The sequence below is a fragment of the Coenobita brevimanus genome, chromosome 70, assembly GCF_032717465.1.
Source record: "Coenobita brevimanus isolate Jiangsu-jjx chromosome 70, ASM3271746v2, whole genome shotgun sequence".
In the NCBI taxonomy this organism is placed as follows: Eukaryota; Metazoa; Arthropoda; class Malacostraca; order Decapoda; family Coenobitidae; genus Coenobita; species Coenobita brevimanus.
This window is the reverse complement of record NC_137023.1, coordinates 53,106,167-53,127,294: the sequence shown is the minus strand read 5'-3', so window position 1 is coordinate 53,127,294 and position 21,128 is coordinate 53,106,167. Positions and strand designations below refer to the sequence as shown.

The 21,128-nt window shown below is 41.8% G+C and overlaps 1 protein-coding gene across 1 annotated transcript in view; it reads left to right on the top strand.

The window, feature by feature from the left end:
- MED16 (mediator complex subunit 16) overlaps positions 1 to 21,128 on the top strand; it is a 56,354-nt gene that overhangs the window by 7,210 nt on the left and 28,016 nt on the right. Inside the window, exons 5-11 of the mRNA XM_080277443.1 lie at positions 741 to 854; positions 3,973 to 4,140; positions 6,524 to 6,639; positions 7,134 to 7,262; positions 14,070 to 14,237; positions 15,905 to 16,085; positions 20,065 to 20,269. Coding sequence (XP_080133569.1) covers positions 741 to 854; positions 3,973 to 4,140; positions 6,524 to 6,639; positions 7,134 to 7,262; positions 14,070 to 14,237; positions 15,905 to 16,085; positions 20,065 to 20,269 — 1,081 coding nt within the window. The remainder of the gene's footprint in view (positions 1 to 740; positions 855 to 3,972; positions 4,141 to 6,523; positions 6,640 to 7,133; positions 7,263 to 14,069; positions 14,238 to 15,904; positions 16,086 to 20,064; positions 20,270 to 21,128) is intronic.

Here is a 21,128-nt window from a genome sequence, read left to right as displayed (position 1 = left end):
TAATATGTAAGTCAGATTCACTTGAAATGTAATGATACTTAGGGTCGTGCTAATGTTTGCAATCACAAAATTTATCATTTATATGTCTGGATTGTGTTATAAGTGGTTTGATTCTTTTTCATAAGTGTGCCATCAAATGTACTCATTACATGCAAAAAGTAAATTTTTTTTCACTGCAATGTCTGTGACTTTTATGAAATAATGTAAAAGACAATTGTGTTAAAAACTGCATTTCATTCACTTGTGAGTCAGTGAAGTAGCTACAATATTTTTCCATTTTCCGGTATTAGTCACCGTTGTTGGCAGTGTATTGCTGGAAAAGTCTGCCATATTGTACTGTATACAGTACTAGAAAACAAAAATTTTCTTCTTAAATGATTGTTAAGATGTAGGAATGGCAGAAGTGCACAGTTTAAAAAGGAAAAAGCACAGAAACAAGTGAGTATTCAAGATGGGAGGAGATTTGGAGACCTATATCCATTACTACATTCGACCATCTACAAGTTGTGACCAAGGTGTGGAATGTAGTAATGGGTGCAGTATACTGTACTTCTTCACATTCTCATTGAACCAGTAATAACATGGAAATCAGTGGTTTTATTTTTTTTTTTGGTCTTTTCTTTTTTTCCCCACACCAGGGACACTGCAGATTTTACCTATGCCACAGTTTACAGGTTAAAAATATAGCATAACAGGCAAGTCACTTTGCCATAATCCTTTCTTACTTCAATTACCCTTAGGGCTGTTGCTAGTATATGTGGTGAACCATGAAGGCAGCTTCCTGGCAGAGAAGAAGGTGGTGCTCGGCCAGACTCGGGATAACTTCACTGTTGCCGCTGCTGCCCTTGCTCCATGTTAGTTCCCAGTTTCAGTAGTGGACCTGTGAATTTGTAAATTGTACTTAGTTATAGAATACTGTTATAAATTTAGCCATTTAATTTTAATCATTAATCTGTCCAACTCCATGCAAATGATCATAGTGTTCATCCTGAGTAACCATGAGAAATGAAAATCCAGAAGTCTGTATCGTCACTCATCAATACTGTCTCCCACCTCTCCAAGTCTTACTTACTCATATACTGCTCTACTCTGTCCTTCCACCTGATGTTCGGCCTTCCTCTCCTTATTCTAAGGTTACCTTCATTTCAGTCATTGACCAACTCATGGTTGGGACAACTGTAGCATTGAATTCTGTTCAGGTTAATGCCAGACAGTTTTATTCAGCTGGTTTTGAGTCTCAGGATCATGAAGACGTTGGTACTGTCGCCATTAACCCATTCATTGTCAGGACAAATTCACTAGTCAGTTTGTGCTAATGTTAGAGTTTTTATTTGCTGAGAGGGAGCCATAGGAGCCTGGGAGTGTTATTGTAATACTGAAACCTTACATCTTTCCCATAACTATTGAGCTTAGGGTCATGGAGTATTTTTTTTAATTAACATCATCATCATCATCCGGACCTCCTATCCCACCCTAGGGCAGGGTGAGGAGTAGCAACATCCAGACACCCCAAATTTGCCCAGTCCAATGGGCCACACTTCCATTCACTCATCATTCAAGCCCCCGGAATCCTGGCTCTATCTGATATGCCAAAAACATTCACCACGTAGTGTAGCTTCACATAAACGTATCAGATAGAGTCAATCCGGATGCTGTCAAGTTAAAAAGGGGTGCCAAATCCCTGATCATGCTCTTCTCTTTACAATATTCATCCAGCCAGCTCAATCTCTTGTCAGTCTTCTAGCCTCACCGACTGCTAAACCTCTCTTCCTCACACGCCCATCCACCATATCGCTCCACATTCTTCTTGGCCTACCACACCTCCTCCCTCCTTCAGATTCTCTTAGATATACCTTTTTCACCACTCCGTTGTTATCCATTCTCTCCACATGACCATACCATCTCAGTACACTCTCTTCAGTTCTGGTGTCCACAGACTTCCTCACTCCATATCTTTCATGAATCACATTATTTCGTATCCTATCCACTCTCTGTACTCCAGTCACATTCCTCAGCAGTCCCATCTCCACTACTTTCACTATTGATTTTTCATTTTCATGCCACACCATAGTCTCTCATCCATATGTTAAAGTTGGCACTAGCACTCCTTCATGTAAGCATTGTGCAGCTGCACCACTCAAGCTTCTGTTTCTTATCCAGGCTTTCATGATACCAGCTACTTTCCTTCCTTATATCACTCTGTTTTCCACTTTAGCACATTTTCCTCTCTTTTCTATCACTGTACCCATGTATTTGAACTCTCTCACCAATTCCAGTCTTTCTCCAGTCACTGTAACATCACCGTAATAATATCAGGTACACTCATGATTATTAATCTCTGACCAGAGACGCGTGGCGGGCAGTTTTATGACTACACACGAGCCACGCTTTCGAACACAGCCTCTACACTACTGTGCGGGGCAAAGAACTGTAACCAGGTGATTTGAAGCGTTCTGCTCCTCTCTCTCTCCTCATATCTCTGATATTACCATATTTTTATGGTTTCTCTTCCATAATATAGTATTCTGCATTTCTTGACAGGGACCGACATTTCTTCAATCACTCTGCAATTGGGCAATTTCCATCAAGTAAATAGGCATGTGCCACTAGATTTGGGTATTGGCATCATATATGATATTAATTTATAAATTAATGACATTAACTGGCACACATCTTGACCAGAGCAGAATGCAGCTAAGACGTCGTGTAGGAATAGCGCAACCATTCCCACTGGATGGTAACGGGGCTTGTTATCACTAGAAAAAAATGAAAGAAAAGCATTCAGGAGCCAAATGCTAATCACCCGCCAGAATATGCTGTTGGCCAAGTCCAAGATTTTGGCCATATCTTGATACCCGGAAGGATTCATGTTGATAGCTCAAGCCATTCATGAGATTTAATGGCGCTAAAGATGGACGATAAAAAATAGTTGATCTTTGGCAACCATTTGGGTGACCTTGACCTTGACCCCGACTGCCCATTTTCGAACTCGTCAAAAATTTGGGCCATATCTTGATATCCTGAAGGTTTCATGTCGATAGCTGAAGTCGTTCATGAGATATAATGGGAACACACACACACACACACACACACACACACACACACACACACACACACACACACACACACACACACACACACACACACACACACACACACACACACACACACACACACACACACACACACACACAGACGGGCAAAAACATTATTGCTCCGCCTTGCTAAAAGGCGGAGCGATAAACATTTAGTTCAGATTAACAGTAATGGTAAATTTTTGTCATTGATATAAGTATTATAATGCATACTTGGAATGTGTCGTATGGATGCCGGCTGATGTGGTAGTCGTGGATATTTCTCCGCTATGACTGTCAACAGCACGGTGAAAAGCTCGCCTCAAGAAATAGGTCTGTGAATCAATAAAAAGATTATGAAAAAACAGTATGAATGTCAGATAGCATCACGCACTCATTGCACACTAAATATAACAGCTATGACCAACTTTCATGTGTATTTCTTAAAATGCATATATATTACTAGAAAAAGCAATATAAAATGTGAAACGAAGTGTTTCAGTGATGCTCAGAAAATTATTCATTGAAGCACTGAACCTTTCTGGAACGATGGTTGAGCGGGTCTGATAGTGTAGCCTATGCCTGGCCACGACTTTGGCTAACTCCCTGGTCAGAGATTAGTAATCATGAGTGTACTTATAAATTCCTTCTCCCAGTCAGTGAAATTTATGGTTATTGTTTTTATGTTGTCTTGTGTATCAGTGTTGCATGTTAGGAATTGTAATGTGAAGGATGTTTGTTCAAAATCATTGAGCGCTGTTGATATTGCTCCTATTTTCATGTTTTCTAGTCCTCATAGTCTGCCCATCCTTCTGATATATATTAGTGAGATATAGGGTTAGGAAAATAGTTTTTCATGGTGATGATAATTGTACTTTGACATTGTCCTTCTCACCAGCTGGCCACATCCACATTGCCACGTGGAAACCAGAAATGATCAAGTGCTGGCGGGCAGAACTGAAGTTGGTGGATGTTGATGGAGGGAAAGGGGATGTCAAGGTCACCATCCAGGCAGCTCAGTCCTTTTGCCCCTCCAGATCTGGGTCTAACTGGCATGCCTCACAGAGTGAGTGTTACAAATGAATATTAACTCGTACTTTATATAGCTTTTCATTGATCCATTACTGTACTATCACTTAATGCAATTTGAGTCATCTGTTTGTCATCCAAGCCTTCATTGTCCCTTCACCAGCATAGAGGTATCTGTTTACCAATTTTTATGTTACAGTAGTTGCCTTCTCTTTTGTTTGTTCAGTCTTGCCTGTTGTTGTTTGTAAATGGCAGTGCTCTAGTGGACATTTGTCCAGGGAAAAGGTTGCTGAGAGCCAATACCCTCTATAGTAGTGGTTCTTAACCTATGGGTCGCAACCCAAATTTGGGTCGCCAAGCCATTTGGAGTGGGTCGCCAAGAGACAAATATATTACTGATGTTATGAATGTATACTATTACTTTTTAATGTATTACCATACTTGTCGATACTTCACACTTTACATTCTCTCTCTCTCTCTCTCTCTCTCTCTCTCTCTCCTACAGTAGGCGATTGCATTTGGCTTAAAACAGATTATTACCATGCACACAACTGGGAGTAGAGTACCGGTACTGTACATTTTATATTTTAAAACTTAACCATTTTCGATTTGGAGTAATGATGCCCAGCTCATGGCTTATGTACGGTACCGAGGTCCAGAAGACATGGAAGAGGAATTTCTGTTCTGTCGGCCATTACACACAACCACAACCAGAGAAGATATTTTCAGTACTGTGGACTCATTCTTCAAGGAAGAAGGGCTTCGGTGGAATCTGTTTTATGTCTGTTGTGATTGTGCACGAGCAATGCTGAGAGTACGTCATGGCTTCATTGCTAGAGTTAAAGAAGAAAATCCATTCGTGCTGATTGTTCACTGTCTCTTTCACCGTGAGAAACTTGCTTCTCAGGGGTTGTCACCTGAGTTACAGAAAATGATGCAGGAAGTCATCCAGGTAGTCAGTTTCATTAATCTCTTCACAGCACTCAACAATTTCCCCTCCACTACATATATTCTCAATACCTTCCACATACCTTGTCCATCTATTCTGTCATAAGCATTCTCCAAGTCCATGAAGGCAGCATATGTACTGGGCTACAGTTGATTTCAAGGTGATAATTTTGTATGGCCCGCAAATTATGTTAAAAATATCCTAATGGCCCTTAATAGGAGAAAGGTTCCCCACCCCTGGTATTGAGTATACAGTATGGCATAGTAAGCTCAACATTGTAAGATTTATTTCAGTACAGTACAGGCACTCCTGGTTAGGCTTTTTTTTTTTTAATTGAAGAGTAACTGTATACACTCAGCCCCCTGCTATCGCACCTAATTGGTCACAGCAAATGCGCATGATAGCTGAATACGCGATAGCTGAACTGAACAATCAATGGGAAAATTTCTATTTGGTTTTTTGGTGGCCCATTTTTCTAACTTTTAACCACTTTATGCCTGCGATTTCCTGCCAATCTCTCCTCAAACATGAAATAAAGCATTATTATATTAATGATAACAGTATAATGAATATAAATAAACAACATAAAAGGCCATCAAACTTTTATAAGGATTAAGGCTTGGGTGGTTTGATGGGTTCCGAGGCTTAGGAGTGGCTTAATTGCTGCCAGATCTCTTTAGCTCTCTCCATGATTTCTTAGTGTCCACAGCTAAAGGGGGTATTACATGGTACATCGTATCAGGAACAGCCGAGGAAGATTTAAGTGGAACAAAACTTGCACGCTATCACACACGTTCCTCGTACTGTTGCCAGAGCCCCGTCTCAGTTGTAAACACGTGATTACTTTATCGACATCACAGTTTTCTGGGCATAGGAAATATTAACCCTTTATAAAGGTTTCAAAACGATTGATATTTATTCTAAAATACAGTATTAATAAGTATTCAGTGTTAGGCTAAATTTCAATGCTGTAGTACGATATATTCTTTGAGTCAAATGGATTTTGGTCACACTGTTTTGCCTGTCATATCCTCGGCAGGAATCCTTTCATATGCATTCCAAATGCCCATGGTATCATCGGCAATATTACCACGTTACTGTTCCGATTAACCATCGTATCCTTGGCAAACCTCGTATGAAGTGCCATGTGAATAAGTTTCTCTTAGCCTGTCTTCAAACTCGACGTGTGATAGCAGTCTTGGGGTGCGTGATAGCATGTATGGTTGTGCATTTGATGTGTGCGCGATAGCAGATAAACCCGATAGCTGAACGTGCGATAGCAGGGGGTTGAGTGTAGTGAAGTCCTGTTTCTACAGATGAAGCTGATTGAGTTGATTTGCCATTTTCTCCCAGTTTACAGTACCATTTACAGGATATGTAAAAAGCAGAAGTACAGATATTTTCAATTTCATGCCGTATTTATAACAAGGACTTTAACAAAACATTGCTGTAACTCAGTCTAATGTTACAGAGAATGAGGGTGTCGTGCAGGTGTGGTGTCTCCGCTATGCTCAGCTTGAGGATCCCAACAGCCTCCTGGTGGCCCTCACACTTGACAAACCCACCCAACCCTCACCTTCACAACAGGTAAAGCAGCAAAAAAGCCCAGTATTTGCCTATTTCTGGCCATATGAAAAGTCAGTTCTTGTCATAAGTATAGGATGTCTTCCAAAATATGACACCTCTATTTCAATTTATACTGTAGATTGGTGAAAACTGGTGAATCAGTTTTTACAGTAACAGTGGATCTTTATCAGGCATTTCATCTTTAATTCACTCTTGATTTAGACAACAATACAAAGGCACACTAGAAAAAAAATTACTCATAATGAGGACATAATTTAAGTAGGGCATGGTCAACTTTTATCAATGTTACTCGTTTTGGCTACTGCCCTCTAAGAAGGTAGTAGCTTAAGAGATGAACTGTAGCTCAAGTGGCTGTAGATTTAGATGCTGCTGTGAATGAGAACCTATTACCTTCCTCCATTCTCTGTGCCATGATCATCTCTCTTCCTCATATACACTTTCACTGCTAAAGGAACTTATCACTGAGATACGCACATACATCCTTCCATCCCTAGTCTAGTGGAGGAGGGCAGTCTTCTGGAAGTGTGGTGCATGTGGTTCGTCGGTACCAGCTCCAGGATCAGTTGCGTCCCCTTCTCAAGGTCTTCAAGGCAAAATCTGACTCAACTGGGATTGCCACAAAGGTAAAAATGAGCATCTTTCTTTAGCCGCAGCCACAGGAAACATTCTGATTTTTGGTGTGACCAGCATGAAGTGTTGTGTTACTCTTATAGTGATAATTATCTCTAAAGTAAGGACTGTACATTTGCAACTAAATTATTTTGACTAATGATGAAACTAGTCTAAAACACCAATAACTTGAGCATTAATCACATTTGTTCTAACCTCCCAGCCAAAGCCCACTTTTTTCACCCCTTTCCTTTGGAGAAGGTGGTGGCTCAATCGGTAGAGAGGTGGCCTGCAGTCCTACCAGCCCCAGGTTCAAATCCCTGCTGGGGCAGGGAATAGTTTTAGGATTTGAATTTTATAAAAAGCAGACTTTACTGATCTACCAGACGACCTGCCGACATGTTGTAAAAATACCCCCACTAATACCAAGACACCAGTCCTGTATGAGACAGCCCTAGCATGTATTCAATATGGACAGCGGGTGTTAGCACCGAAGTGGTGACATGTAGTGGTGTATGGTATGTAGGAGGACTACTGGGCCTTGGGAGCAGGCTGTGAAGTGTATGCCCACAGTTGGAAGCATAATAAAAGAAAAGAAAATGTTTCCCTCTCATTTACTGTACCAGTATACAGTAAACACCCAATTATCTGGTGTACAAAAGCCAAAGGCCTACTGGATGCTGTCAAAATGCCGGATTATGCAAAAGTCCCCCTTACAGCTAATAGACATTCATCCATCCATTCATCATCCAATCCTACATTGCCCCACGAGGAGCATAGGAGCCTGGGGCTAGGCATTTGGTCCTGACATTTAAGTTGAGAGTGACCAGCCTCACTCATCCGAGTGGCATTATGTGAGCAATAAACCCCAACCTCCCCTTAGATATAAACCTTCACTGGCTCAATCCGACTGGAGCACCATACTTACCCACTAAACCACCAGGCGCCATCAGTTGGTTATATGGTTACCACCCAGCGTAGTAAATGGTTTCCTGGTGTACAGGAAACTACAGTATTTGGCTTGTCACTCTGTGTAGTCACCCACAGGCAGAAGGAAGAGGAAAGAATGAAGGAGAGAGAGACAGAAGAGGGAGTGTAAAGTCACCCATAGGCAGAATGACGAGGAAAGAATGAAGGAAAGAAAGACAGAAGAGGATGGAAGGAAGGAAGGATGGAGGGGAGAAAAGGGCAAACACCCGACAGCAGCACTTCATGGAGTGAGTGGATGGTGAGCACCCCCACCTACCACTAAATAGACATTCCTTGTAATAAAATAAAATAGTGTAATGTACTGTTAAGTACACTGTAATTTTAGGTACAGAAGCTAATTCATGTTGATGATGGGGATAATATCAAAGTCCCCCCTAGTTGGGAGACCTGTTTTCTATCACCCAGTAGTACTGTATAAACACACACATTGTAAAACCCTTAGCATCCATCCATCATCCAATCCTATGTTGCCCCATGAGGAGCATAGGAGCCTGGGGCTAGGCAAGTTGGTCATGACATTTAAGATAAGAGTGAAGTCCTTACCAGACACAGTAAATCATCAAATTACAGCTAAAAGATGTTCCCACAATTGAGATAGAAAAAAAAAATGTGAGGAATTCTTTGGCGAGAGAAAGAGAGGGGGGGGACAGTAGTGCAATGTGTCAGAGAGCCACAGTAGCACTAGAAGGCCAGCCATGTGGTGAAGGGAAACCCATCTTATTGTTGCCATGTCTTGCATTATACAGCACCAAGGTAGGATTACTGATGTCCAAACCATGTCTGTCTATCTATCTATTGCCAGATGCCATAATCCTATAAGGAGTGGCCACAAACAAATCGCCTCCATGTCGCCCTGTCCCCCACCATTTCACTGCCCTGCTCCTAGCTCACACCCCCCTCTCTCATATACCTCTCCATTCCATCCCTCCATCTCATCCTCAGCCTCCCCCTCCCTCTGTCCCCCTTCACCTCACTCACATACACTCTCCTCGTTAGTCTCTTACTCCCCATCCTTTGCACATGGCCAAACCATCTCAGTGTGTTTCTGCTGATGCTTCCTATCACATCCACGTCCACACCACAAGGCTCCTCTACTTCCTCATTCGTCAGTCTGCCTCTCCATGTGACTCCACATGCTCCTCTCAAATAACTCTTTTTCCACTGCTCTCACTCCTTTACTTGTGTCCCTCCAGCAAGGTCCAAGTTTCACTTCCATACGTTAGAGTTGGTATCACAATACTGTCATGTAGTAACTTTTTCACTTCCGTGCTCACTTCCCTGTTTCTTATCACTGCTTTCAAGGAACCAGCAATCTTTCTTCTTTGTTGTACCCTTTCAAGCACTTCACCCTCTAAACATCCATCCTCACTCATCACACTGCCCAAGCACTGAAATGCACTCACATTTTCCATTTCCTCTTCATCCAACCTCACCATACATTCACTGACTTCATTTCTCTCAAGGACCATAACCTTACTCCTCCCTACATTCACCTTTAGATTCCGTTTCTTACACACTTTCCCAAACTCATCCACCAAACCATGCAGCTCCCCTTTGTCTTCACTTAACAACAGTGTATCATCTGCAAACAACAGTACAGGGGGTTTCCAAACACTGCCCTCTCTCATGAGGGCTGCTCAAACATCCGCTGCCCTACCTTTTATCTCTTTTGCATATACAGATTGAACAACCATGGAGACATGACACATCTCTGTTTCAATCCAACCTTCATTCAGTTCACTATCCACACTGGTGCACAGACATTGACTGGTTTCCCATCAGTTGATAATATCATGCCTTCTCTAGAGGAAATCATGAAGGCAGTGGATAGGTTGAAAAGTGGTAGAGCAGCTGGTGGTTGTGGCATCCCAACAGGACTGATTGAGCTTGGAATGAAGCCATGATCAGGGCATTACATGCTGTCACAGAAGCCATTAGGTGGACTGGTATCATTCCTCCTGACTGGACAAGGGGTTTGGTCAGCCCTATCAAGAAAGGGAAAGGACTCCAACGTGACTAATAACTACCAAGATGTTATGATGCCCAGTGTGCCAGACAAGGTTCTTTACATTCTCCCAATGTGTATCCAGGACCATTTGCTAAAGTTTTAGCAGCCTGAGCAGTTTGAATTCACACCCAAGAAGTCTACAGCTGACCTTATTCTACTTCTTCGAGTTCTCATGAAACACTGCCTTGAGTATCAACAAGGTCTACTTGCAACCTGCCCGGATCTCAGGAAGACTTTTATCTCAGCAAATTGGAAGGTACTGTGGGAACTCTTGCAACTCTGTGGGATCCCTGCAGAGATAATTTGACTGATTGCTGGCCCGTATTCAAACACAGAGAGGCTGTCAAGTGTGGAGGGGGAATATCTGACCACTTTCCAGTAACATGTGAATGGATTGGGTACTTGACTGGGCTTTGAGTCTTAGCCACTGTGGAGTGTCAGTTGGCTGTTACCAACCTTGACTTTGTTGATGATGCTGTTATGGTAGTGGAGTTGCTGGAGATACTATTGAGTGCCTTTGAGGAATTTCATGAGGATGCAATGTCATTGGGATTAAAGATCTCTTGGGCTAAGACCAAGCTCCAGGCATTTGTGGCTTGTTGGATGAAGCAATTTTGTCTGTCCAAGCTTGTGGTGAGAACATGGAAGACTTGGAAAGATTTACTTATGTTGTTAGTGTGGTCCACAATAATGGTAGGTCAGATGATGAGATTTTTAATCACATCAGTGTGGCCTACAGGATTTTGAATTCACTCAGATTCAGGCAGTTGGCTATGTCATTGTTTGTGCAGAGGGACAAAAATTCACATCTTCAAGGCACTGTTGCTCCTTGTCTTACTCTGTGGCTATGAGACTTTGGACACTAAACAGTGACTTGAAGTGGAGAATTGACTTTTTGGCGCTAGCTTGCTTTGCAGGATGATGGCATATTGCTGGTACAACCAAATGCCTTACAAGTGACTACTCTGAGACTAAATTAAGACCTGTTACCCACATGATATATTAGTGCCAACTCCAGTTATATAGGCGCAGGGCCTGTTTCCCTTGTGTTGATCCTGCATACAGGGTAATCCCTGAGAGAGTTAACCTGGGGTGAAGAAGACCAAAAGGAAGACCCCAGAATTCATAGCTGGAGTAGGTTGATTGCTCCTGTCGAAAGTTACTTAGAGATGAAGAGTCGCTGCTTACAGAGGTGGGCACCGCAAGCGAAAATTAAGTTCCACAATGCAAATCCGCAGACACAAAAAATTGCCTTCCACAGCCGCAAGTCTGCAAAATTCTAGAAATTCGCAGTTCATCAAGTGCAAAAAAGCAAATGCAAATCATTTCTCTCCCTTTCACTACCACAAGATCAGCTTCATTTTATTGTGGATACTACTAGAGGATTATATTAAGTTTAGGATGATATTTTTTCACAATCAAGTGGTTAAAATCATCTGTAGTTACTCATCCACAACAATTATATTTTTATTTATTCTGACTAACAATGGGTGACCATGAAATTTGGAAATTGTCTAAAGTAATGAATGTGATACATAAAATTATAGTCATGGTAATACTAAAATATATATTTCAATTATTATTAATAGTATATTAGACTGCTTCTCCTCACCCTGCCCTAGGGTGGGAAAGGAGATCCGCATGATGATGATAGACTGTTTTTACCACGAAGCAAGGGTAAATCCTTCACTATTGCATAAAAATAAATTATTACGCTTCACAGCTGATACTTCACAAGTTGACACGGCAGTCCACCTCTGTCCCTTGGCTCTAACCTCCTCAGTCCTCACACCTTAGTCACAGTCAGACTCGTCCAGCAGCTGAGACAACTCCATCATACAGTATATTTATCTATCTATCTATCTATCTATCTGTATTGCCGCTTGGAGAAAAGTGGTCATCTGGTAAGAAAAATAGTAAAGTTGTGTTCCGTTTCATTTTGTATGTTTCTTGTTTAGTCTGTTATTTACCTATCCAGTGATTTTTGTTGAGATTGAAATACTAGCACGGACAATGCTATAAGTCTGACAGTTTGAAATTTAGACTCAAGATCATATTCTAGGTGGACTGGGAGGTTTCGTAGCACATCTTTGCACTTTTCATCTTGTTATTGGCTTGTATGCTAAAGAAGTCTTTCTAATATTGGTGTAGTTTAACATCAGAGAATCAGGAAAATAAATTGGTCTTGAATTAGGCTTTATATTTTTCTTTATTTCTTTGGAGAAAGAACATCTTTGCTGGCTTGTACGGGTATCCTTTGATCCTTATTTCTTACCCTCCCCCCAGAAAACACACATAGTATATCATTAAGATAATATAGTGAGGATCCCTCCAAAGGTAAAGTAGAATACGACTTGCTGTGATGATGTTATGCATTATTATTTAATCACGTGTACAAACGTTGTCCCGTCTTGGCTTATACTCATTTTCATTTCTTTCCTGAGAACTTGGTATGAAACCTGTGAATATCAAAAAGAGATGAATCTAATCTTCATCCATTCTCTCTCTCTCTCTCTCTCTCTCTCTCTCTCTCTCTGAAGGAATTGTTAAATTATCATACAGAATGTACAGTAATGGAAAATGCTATTGTATATCATACTGAAGGTGAATTTATCATATATATACAATCTTTATCATTCATATGGCAACAGTACGGGTGTGGCGGGCGGCACAGGCAATCAGCGACTCACCTAGATGCTGCCCGCCAGGCTAGGCTATTGTACTTAGATGTTTGCTGGCAGATTTCTGTTTGCGGAAGTGCCTCCGCAACTGCAAAACCGAGAATTTGCATAGAATTTGTTGCAAACGCAAATCCGAAAATGAAATCACACGTTCGCAATTGCGGTATTTCAGTTTGCAGAAGTGATTGCAGAAGTGCCCAGCTCAGGCTGCTTGGAGGGTTGTATGAAAGGAACGCCATGGATGGAGTCGGAGGATGAGTGAGGCTGTGCCCCACAGTGTTTGTCCCCCACTGATGATGATGATGATGCTCTTGTTGGATGTGGCCAATAATACAGTACAGTATGTAATTTCAACTCCATCCCTCCACCTCATCCTCGGTCTACCCCTCCCTCTCCCTCCCTCCACCTCACCTACATACACCCTCTTAGTCAGTCTTTCATTCTCCATTCTCTCCACATGTCCAAACCACCTCAGTGTATTTCTCCTAATATGAGGGAGGTGGGGGTGAGCTGGGGGGAGGGGAGTCAAATGGTGGGTGACAGAGTGACTTGGAGGCGTTTTGTCTGCGGCCACCCTTTGCGGGATTAGGGCGTCGGGCTATAGATAGATAGATAGATAGATGTAATTTCATTTGGGGCGGGCTGTGACCGAATTGGTAGACTGGTGGTCTACTGTCCGAGTGGACACGGGTTTGAATCCTCGGCTGGAGCAGGGATCAGTTTAAAGGATTTGAATTTTGCTAAAGTAGACTTTATTGAGCTCCCAAATACTGTACCTGTCGACATGTCTTAAAAATACCTCTGCTGATTCTGTTACAGTACACCATTCCTTTATGAGGCGGCCCAAGCATGTATTCAGTATGGAGAGTGGATGTTAGTGCTGAAATGGTGACACACGAAGATGTATGGTACATAGGAGGACTGCTGGGCTTAGGGCTTATGCTGGGAGTTGGACACAAAAAAAATGAAAAAACAATAAATAGATAAAGTTGAGAGTAGGTTGGGGTGTCATTACTGCAAGCTAAGATTTTATATGTAATTCTAGCAAAATTTCCAATCACAGATTCTCTTTAAACGAGGTTTGATGAAATAATATTCCGTTAAATGGGATTCTGTTGTATAACTAATCCATGGTTGTGCAGGAGTGGGTATGTGAAGGAGAGTGGGTGTGTAACAGTGCAGTAGTGACGCTGGGCAGCCCCTCCCGCCACCTGCTACCCAGCCCATCCCCTGCTCCACTACCCTTTATTATCACTGCTGCCACTGCTGATGCAGCCATATATGCAATCAACAGGGACACCATGCAACAGGTACATTACAGTCTACAAGTCTTTTGTGGAGGTTTATTGGAAGATTGCAAAGAGATAGGGTCTGGCAGTGAAAAGCCAATGGATTTCGTTCTGGTGGCAACAGTAATTTGAATTACCAGTATAGGGTCCATATGACTACTTCTGTAAGGGCTTGTTCCAGTAATCTGATCCTCTCCCAACTCCGGAGAGGGTAGGTAGTATAAGATTGAAAATAATTAACTGAAATGAAATGCTAAGATTACTGTAATTACTGGGGGGAAAAAAAAAGAAAAAAAAAGCAAGAATTAACTTACCATTTTGGCTCCACTCCAGTTGGCTTATTGTAGTGGCTTCAATTCCAGTAGATAATACAGTTTAGTCTCAGCTCAGTGTCTGTGTTGTGTGAGAGAGCTGCATGTGATGTATATGTTGCATTATGATGACAGTGGCATTACAGTGCAGACAGAGTAGAGTGATGTGACTTGTTTGTGAGATGGTCACTTAGTGGTTACTACTTGGATGGGTGACCGCCTGGGAACACCAGATGCTGTTGGCATCCCTACATGTCAAGTGAGGTTGGTGGAGGATTAGTGCCCCTCCCTGTAAAACAATTAACTCTAAGCCCTTGGCCACCCCGTCTGGGATACATGGCGTCTGGCAATGAATGAATGAAATGAATGAATTGTTTTGTCTGAGAGGATAGGTTCTGTGGGATGATTATGTGGAGATGCATGAAGGATCCTATTCAGTTGAAGATCTTGGACAACTATGGTGGCCTAACCTTACTGCATTATGTTTGTCTTGTGCAGTATTTGTGTTGGTGGTGGAATGTTTTCAAGGTGTATATTGGTATATTATTGTTGCTTCAGAACAAGTGTAACCATTGTATGAATTTTTTTTTTCTTTTTTTATTTAATATCCAGGCTCCTATGACTCACTTCCAGCTGAATAAAATTATTTGGCATTAGATGGAATTAAATATTTGAGAAGGTTACTTGTACCAGTATTAACACACTCAGGCAGCAATGACTCTCTATCAGTGGAATAAAATTGTTGGTGTTAGCTGGAATAAAATAGTTTAGACGATGCAACCTAGCGAGAGTTAAGATGGAGATGCATGTGATAGGAAATAAACCTCTTTCCAATCTGGCAGTTGATAATATGCATCTGCCACACACATGCTGCAAGGGAGATGACATAGCAGGTAGCTACAGTTATTGTGAGGTACAGGCAAGAGTCTGAAGGCTTGAACAGTGAGTTACTGGATGTGCAGTATATTTCATTGAATATGCTGATAATTGCATTTTCTACCTTTGTGTTTAATTTTCTTGTTTTTGAATTGTACCTGCATCATGTATAAAAGTTGGAATTTGAGTAGGATGATGATTTTTTGTTTTTGTTTTTTTCTCTCTAAAATTTGCTAACTCTTCATGAGTATGCTCTCATGTTATATGAAAGTGTAAGAAGAGCAAAATTTAATTAGTGGATTTGTATGAAGAGTTGAAAAAGTCCCATGGGCATTATTTTGAGCTGTAGTTGTAACTATAGGTGTAAGAAATGTTTTAATTTTTAAGAAGAATGGAGTATAGTATAAAGTTATTTGTCTGTAATCCTGCATGAAGATAATGCCTTTTTATGTCTTGCACATCCCTCTTTATGTTTGCATAGAGTAATATCAAATTTTGCAGCTGAGTAGCCACAGTGTGCTAAGTGTGCGAGGGAGTGGTGAGGAGGCTGGTGTGAGTAAGAGAATAGGTGGGGCACGGCGAGTGGTATCGTTATGTCACACGTGGACTGGTCTTTCATTAGTTGCCATGGACTCGACCGGGAGCATCCACTTCATTACTCTTGTCCGGCCAGCTGATATTGGTGTGTACAGATCACTTTTGTATGTTTGCATGCTTGGATTTGTGTATGGTTATTTGTAAGAGACTGTGTTGTATGGTCCTGTGGTGAACTTAGTCAAGATGTTGATTTTGATGGGTGAATGGTACACAGCATTTTTGTGCCAATATATACTTTTTTAAGTGTATATGTATTCTCATTTTCTGTAGTCTAGATTGTATTATTTAATTGTCTTCATGTGTGGGGTGGAGGGGGAGGGTGAACAGTGGTGGCACTGATATAACTGGGTGGTTCCACTGCCTGGGTATACAAATGTCACTCACCTTCCTCTCAGTCCTCCAAAAGAAAGAGTGTGGCCTGCAGGAGAAGGGCAGCTTCACCCTGCAGTCCACAGTGTTCACATCCAGATGAGCTTGTAGCCACAACAACAAAAGTGGTGGATAGATTGGAATGGGATGAGTGGCATCAGCTGCTTCATCACTCTCACGACAGACCAGGGCTGGGACCATGCCTATGCCAGGAGGTACTGGGCATTGTGGTTCCCCAAACTGGAAGTAGTGCCCAAAGTGGTTGCTGTACCATCTTGCTGCAAATGGTAAGGTAGTTACAATGCCTGGGTGTGTTGGAATACTCCGATAGAGTGCTCCAAAGTCAGTGTCTTTGGCCACTGGCTTCTGTTATTCTGAATCAGCTTGGGATGGAATGGATGATTCCTGTACGCCTTCACAGCTTTTTTCACAAATTAACTCAACAGTAAACACATCAAAAAGAGGTAAAGAAGCTCAGAAGACCTAATCACCTCATAGAGGCAGGTTAGTTAGTTTGAATGTAGGATGTAGAGGGAGATGGCTGAAACAATGAGTGTGAGTGTATTTGTTCAGTGTACAGTACAGGATGAGAATAGATTGGCAAGGATAGTCTGTGTTGTGTGGTTGTATGTACATTATAGGTATTAGTGAGATTGTGGTGCCGGGAATTAATTTGAATAGGTATAGGTGCTTAGGCTTTGTTATGTGCAGAGATACAGTGTACAGGGATAGGGTTTTGAATATGAAGTAATGGGTGTCCACACTTGAAAGCAAGGAATGTATTCTTTTGAGTAAGCTCACTAAACTTGCTACATTAACTGAAGGAGAAATGTACCATCCCACCTGGCTGATATTCTTCGACGACTGTATTGAAATGATCCATCTTATATTAGAAATTGCATGTTGTCAGTATAAGGGCTTTGAGCCTTCATACAAAAGCATGGTAGCTTATACATGACCCAGCTTTTGTTCTCAGTTTGGCACTTTTTTGGCTCTTTTCAACATTTGATTGGTAAACTTTGAGAAAAGCCACTTATGGAAAACCTATTACTGTACTTTCCCACAAGTGTTCCAGTGATGTGCATAAGTCCACTGTAGCTTTAACTGTTTCTGGGACAACCCACAATTGGTACTTGATTCACTGATTTTTGGCTCATTTTCAGCTGTATGATGGCAAATTTTTATAAAAGTCACATTGGTAACATGTAAAACTATGGATCTGCTTATATTCCAGCAATATGAGCAGATCCATTGTAGCTTTAACAGAGTCTGTAATAACATAGTCTTGGTACTTATTTTTTTTTTTATCTTTTATTCATCCCCCCCAAGAATGTGGTGACTGATTTTGAGGAAAGCCACTTAAGTGGCTCAATCGGTAGAGAGTTGGCCTGCAGTCCTGATGGACCCGGGTTCAAATCCCGCTGAGGCAGGGAACAGTTAAAGGATTTTAATTTCATAAAATCAGACTTTACTGATCTACCAGAAGGCCCGCTGACATGTCGTAAAAATACCCCCACTAATACCAATACACCAGTCCTGTATGAGACAGCCCTAGCATGTATTCAGTATGGACAGTGGGTGTTAGCACTGAAGTGGTGACATGTAGAGGTGTGCAGTACCTAGGAGGACTACTGGGCCTTGAAAGCAGGCTGTGAAGCCTATGCCCAGAGTCGGTCACATAAAAAAAAAAAAAAAAAAAAAAAAAAGTAACACATTACATTTTGATAACCTTTCAGGTGATATGTGTAGATCCACTGTAGCTTTCGTATCTTCCAAAATCACACAGTTTTGATGCTCTTGTTCTTTTTTCAGCAATTTGGTGGAGAATTTTGAAAATATAACCTAAGTTATACCAATTACTTTTTTCTCTACATTCCAACAATATTCGTAGATCTGTTGTTGCTTTAATAGTCTCCAAATTAACAGTTTTGGTGTTATATATACTTTACTACCTGTTGTTCTCGCTTGCCTAGCCCATTCGAACGATATGAGCATGGAGGGTGAGAATACTGTAATTTTAGGAAGACAATGTTGTTGTTGTTAGTGCATAACCTTGCTTTGCCTGGTCATGCAGACCTGTTGACCACAGGCAAGGAACTGGTTCTGTGGGGCCATGGAATTGTTACAGCACAGTACATACTGTACACCATGCAGGGAACTGGTACCCCATTTTAATGGACAGCACTTTTTTTTTTTTTTTATGTCCAGATTTGGGCATAGGCTTCAAAGCCTGCTATCAAGGCCCAGTAGTCCTCCAGCATTCCATATACCTCTACATGTCACCACTTCAACGCTAACACCCACCGTCCGTACTGAATACATGCTAGGGCTGTCTCATACAGGACTGGCGTATTGATATTAGCAGGGGTATTTTTACGACATGTTGGCGGGACTTGTGGTAGATCAGTAAAGTCTGCTTTTATTAAATTCAGATCCTTAAGCTGTTCCCTGCCCCAGCAGGGTTTTGAACCTGGGTCCGGTAGGACTGCAAGCCACCTCTTTACCGACTGAACTACTGCCTCCCCCTTACTGCGGTCCTTCTCACGGCGAGGTGTAGGGGTTATGTGAGGTGGTTTGGTTTATGTGTGGATGCTGCAGCTGCATCAGCCATGGTGCATAGCATCACCACTTACAGGCTTCTCATCAGTACCAAGACATAAGACTTGATATGTAACAGTTTTTAATGTGTAGTTTGCTACTGCCCATTGAAGGAGGCTCCCCAGTGTGGAGATTTGACATGTTGGCTTGTTTGGCACAGCCTGAGCAGTGACTCAGACACCCCTATAAACACAGCTGAAGGTGAGACTTGTACTACCCAATAAACACAGCTGAAGCAGTGACTTGCATTCCCTCATAAACACAACCAGAGCTCTGACTTTCACTTCATGGGTTAAGAAAAGATAAGTTAAAAACATGAACGTAAGGATGCCCGTTGCCAGTTTGGCAATGTTTTGTTTAAACAAGCTTATTATGAAGCAAGTTTGCCATTAAGATCATGGCAGGGGAAAAATTTACACTGCAGCACCAGTAACTGGTATTTAATATATTCCTAAAAATTGTGATTAGATAAAAAAATGATGGAATACAGTGTATATACCATACCTCACCTATAAAGCTCATCATCTGGATTTTCTATCATTCCCATTGTTTTGAAATTGCCTAAAAGCTAGTAGTTCTCTGTTGATATGAAAGAGGACATGCTGAAGTTTTTCTGTGCAGCATATAAGTTCAGTAGGACTCATTGTTTAGTCGTAATGGAATAAAGTTCCTGTGCATCATGACAAAGAACACTTCTGTACTCAGGTATTGGGCATTATTCATGCAGCTCACAGCATTTGCCATCATGTAAGCACAGATAGCTAATCAGAGCTTGTTGATGCTTGTAGCCTTGGCTGTAGTTAAGATGTTGCTGCTAGGTGGTCTATTAATTCATGGGTTGTCTAATTTGTAAAGTACATGAAAGTGTAAGTTACACATCTTGAACTTGCTGACACGAGATTCCTGGTGTATCTCATTATCTTATTATAGGTTAATACAGTACCTGTATAACATTCATAGCCATATTAAACAAAAATATTTAAAAATAGTGTAAGAGTCAGTGGCTAGGATACTGTTGTCCAGAATTAAGAGTAGGTGACCAGCCATCACCAGTGTTGAAAGTTCAACTTGATTTATATGCACCAATTGCCCTCCAGGACCTCAGTGGGCAATATCCCTGATCCTGCTGCTTGAGTTTGCCCTTGTCAGTGGTCAGGATTGGTGGGACCTGCTAGTGATGACCCCTAATTCTTCCATCCCCACCCTCACTGACCACCTTACAGACACCTTTGTTCAGCACTCGGCCCCTCTCACTCAGCATCTTCACACTCGTTTCCTTGTACTCAAAACATCAATGCTAAGGTAAGTTATGGTTAATGTTTGGAAGATGTCATGTACAAGCTAAAACATTATTGTTGGATAGGTACTGAGGAGATTAATGACATTACTGTTATTATTATTATTTGTTCATTTTTGAAGGCTCCATCATGCCTGCATGCATCGGCCTTGGTCACCTAATGGTGGCTTTCCATGCTACATGATCTCTGGCAGCCTCCCTGTTTAGTCCTTTAACCCTGAGGTTACACTTAATAACCTCGTCCCAGGTCTTTTTGGTCAACCCCTCGCAGCCCCACCCCTAATATTAATGCTTCTCACTTTCTGCACTGAAGTATCATCCCCCATCCTCTCCACATGCCCAAACCATCTCAATCTACCTCTCCTCATCACAACACCAATACACTCCAGTCCCATCATACCTCTCAACTCTTCCATCATAAACCCAGCCCCCCCAGGTCTTGCACGCTGGGACGCACTGCACATCCACCCAAACGTTGTCATTTCTGTACGTTTGAGCCTGCGAATATCCTCTTCCTTAACTGCCCAGGTCTCACTACCATACAGCATTACACTCCTACCACATGCTGCATACAAAGATCCCTTAGCATTTAGGGAGAGTCCTCTCAAAGTCAGGAGAGGCAACATCTCCCAGAACTTCTTCCAACCACTTCTTACCCTAGCCACAGAGCTAGCTCCAGCCCCACCTCCAGCACATAACATGTCTCCCAAATAACACAACTCTTCCACACACTCAAGAGACTCACCAGCTAGTGCAATCCTTTCATGCCTGACGATCTCCACCTGCTCTCCCCAACAGACTGCACACATAAAATCAGCATTATCTTGCAGTCTACCTCTAATACCACAACATCTCTTATTCACC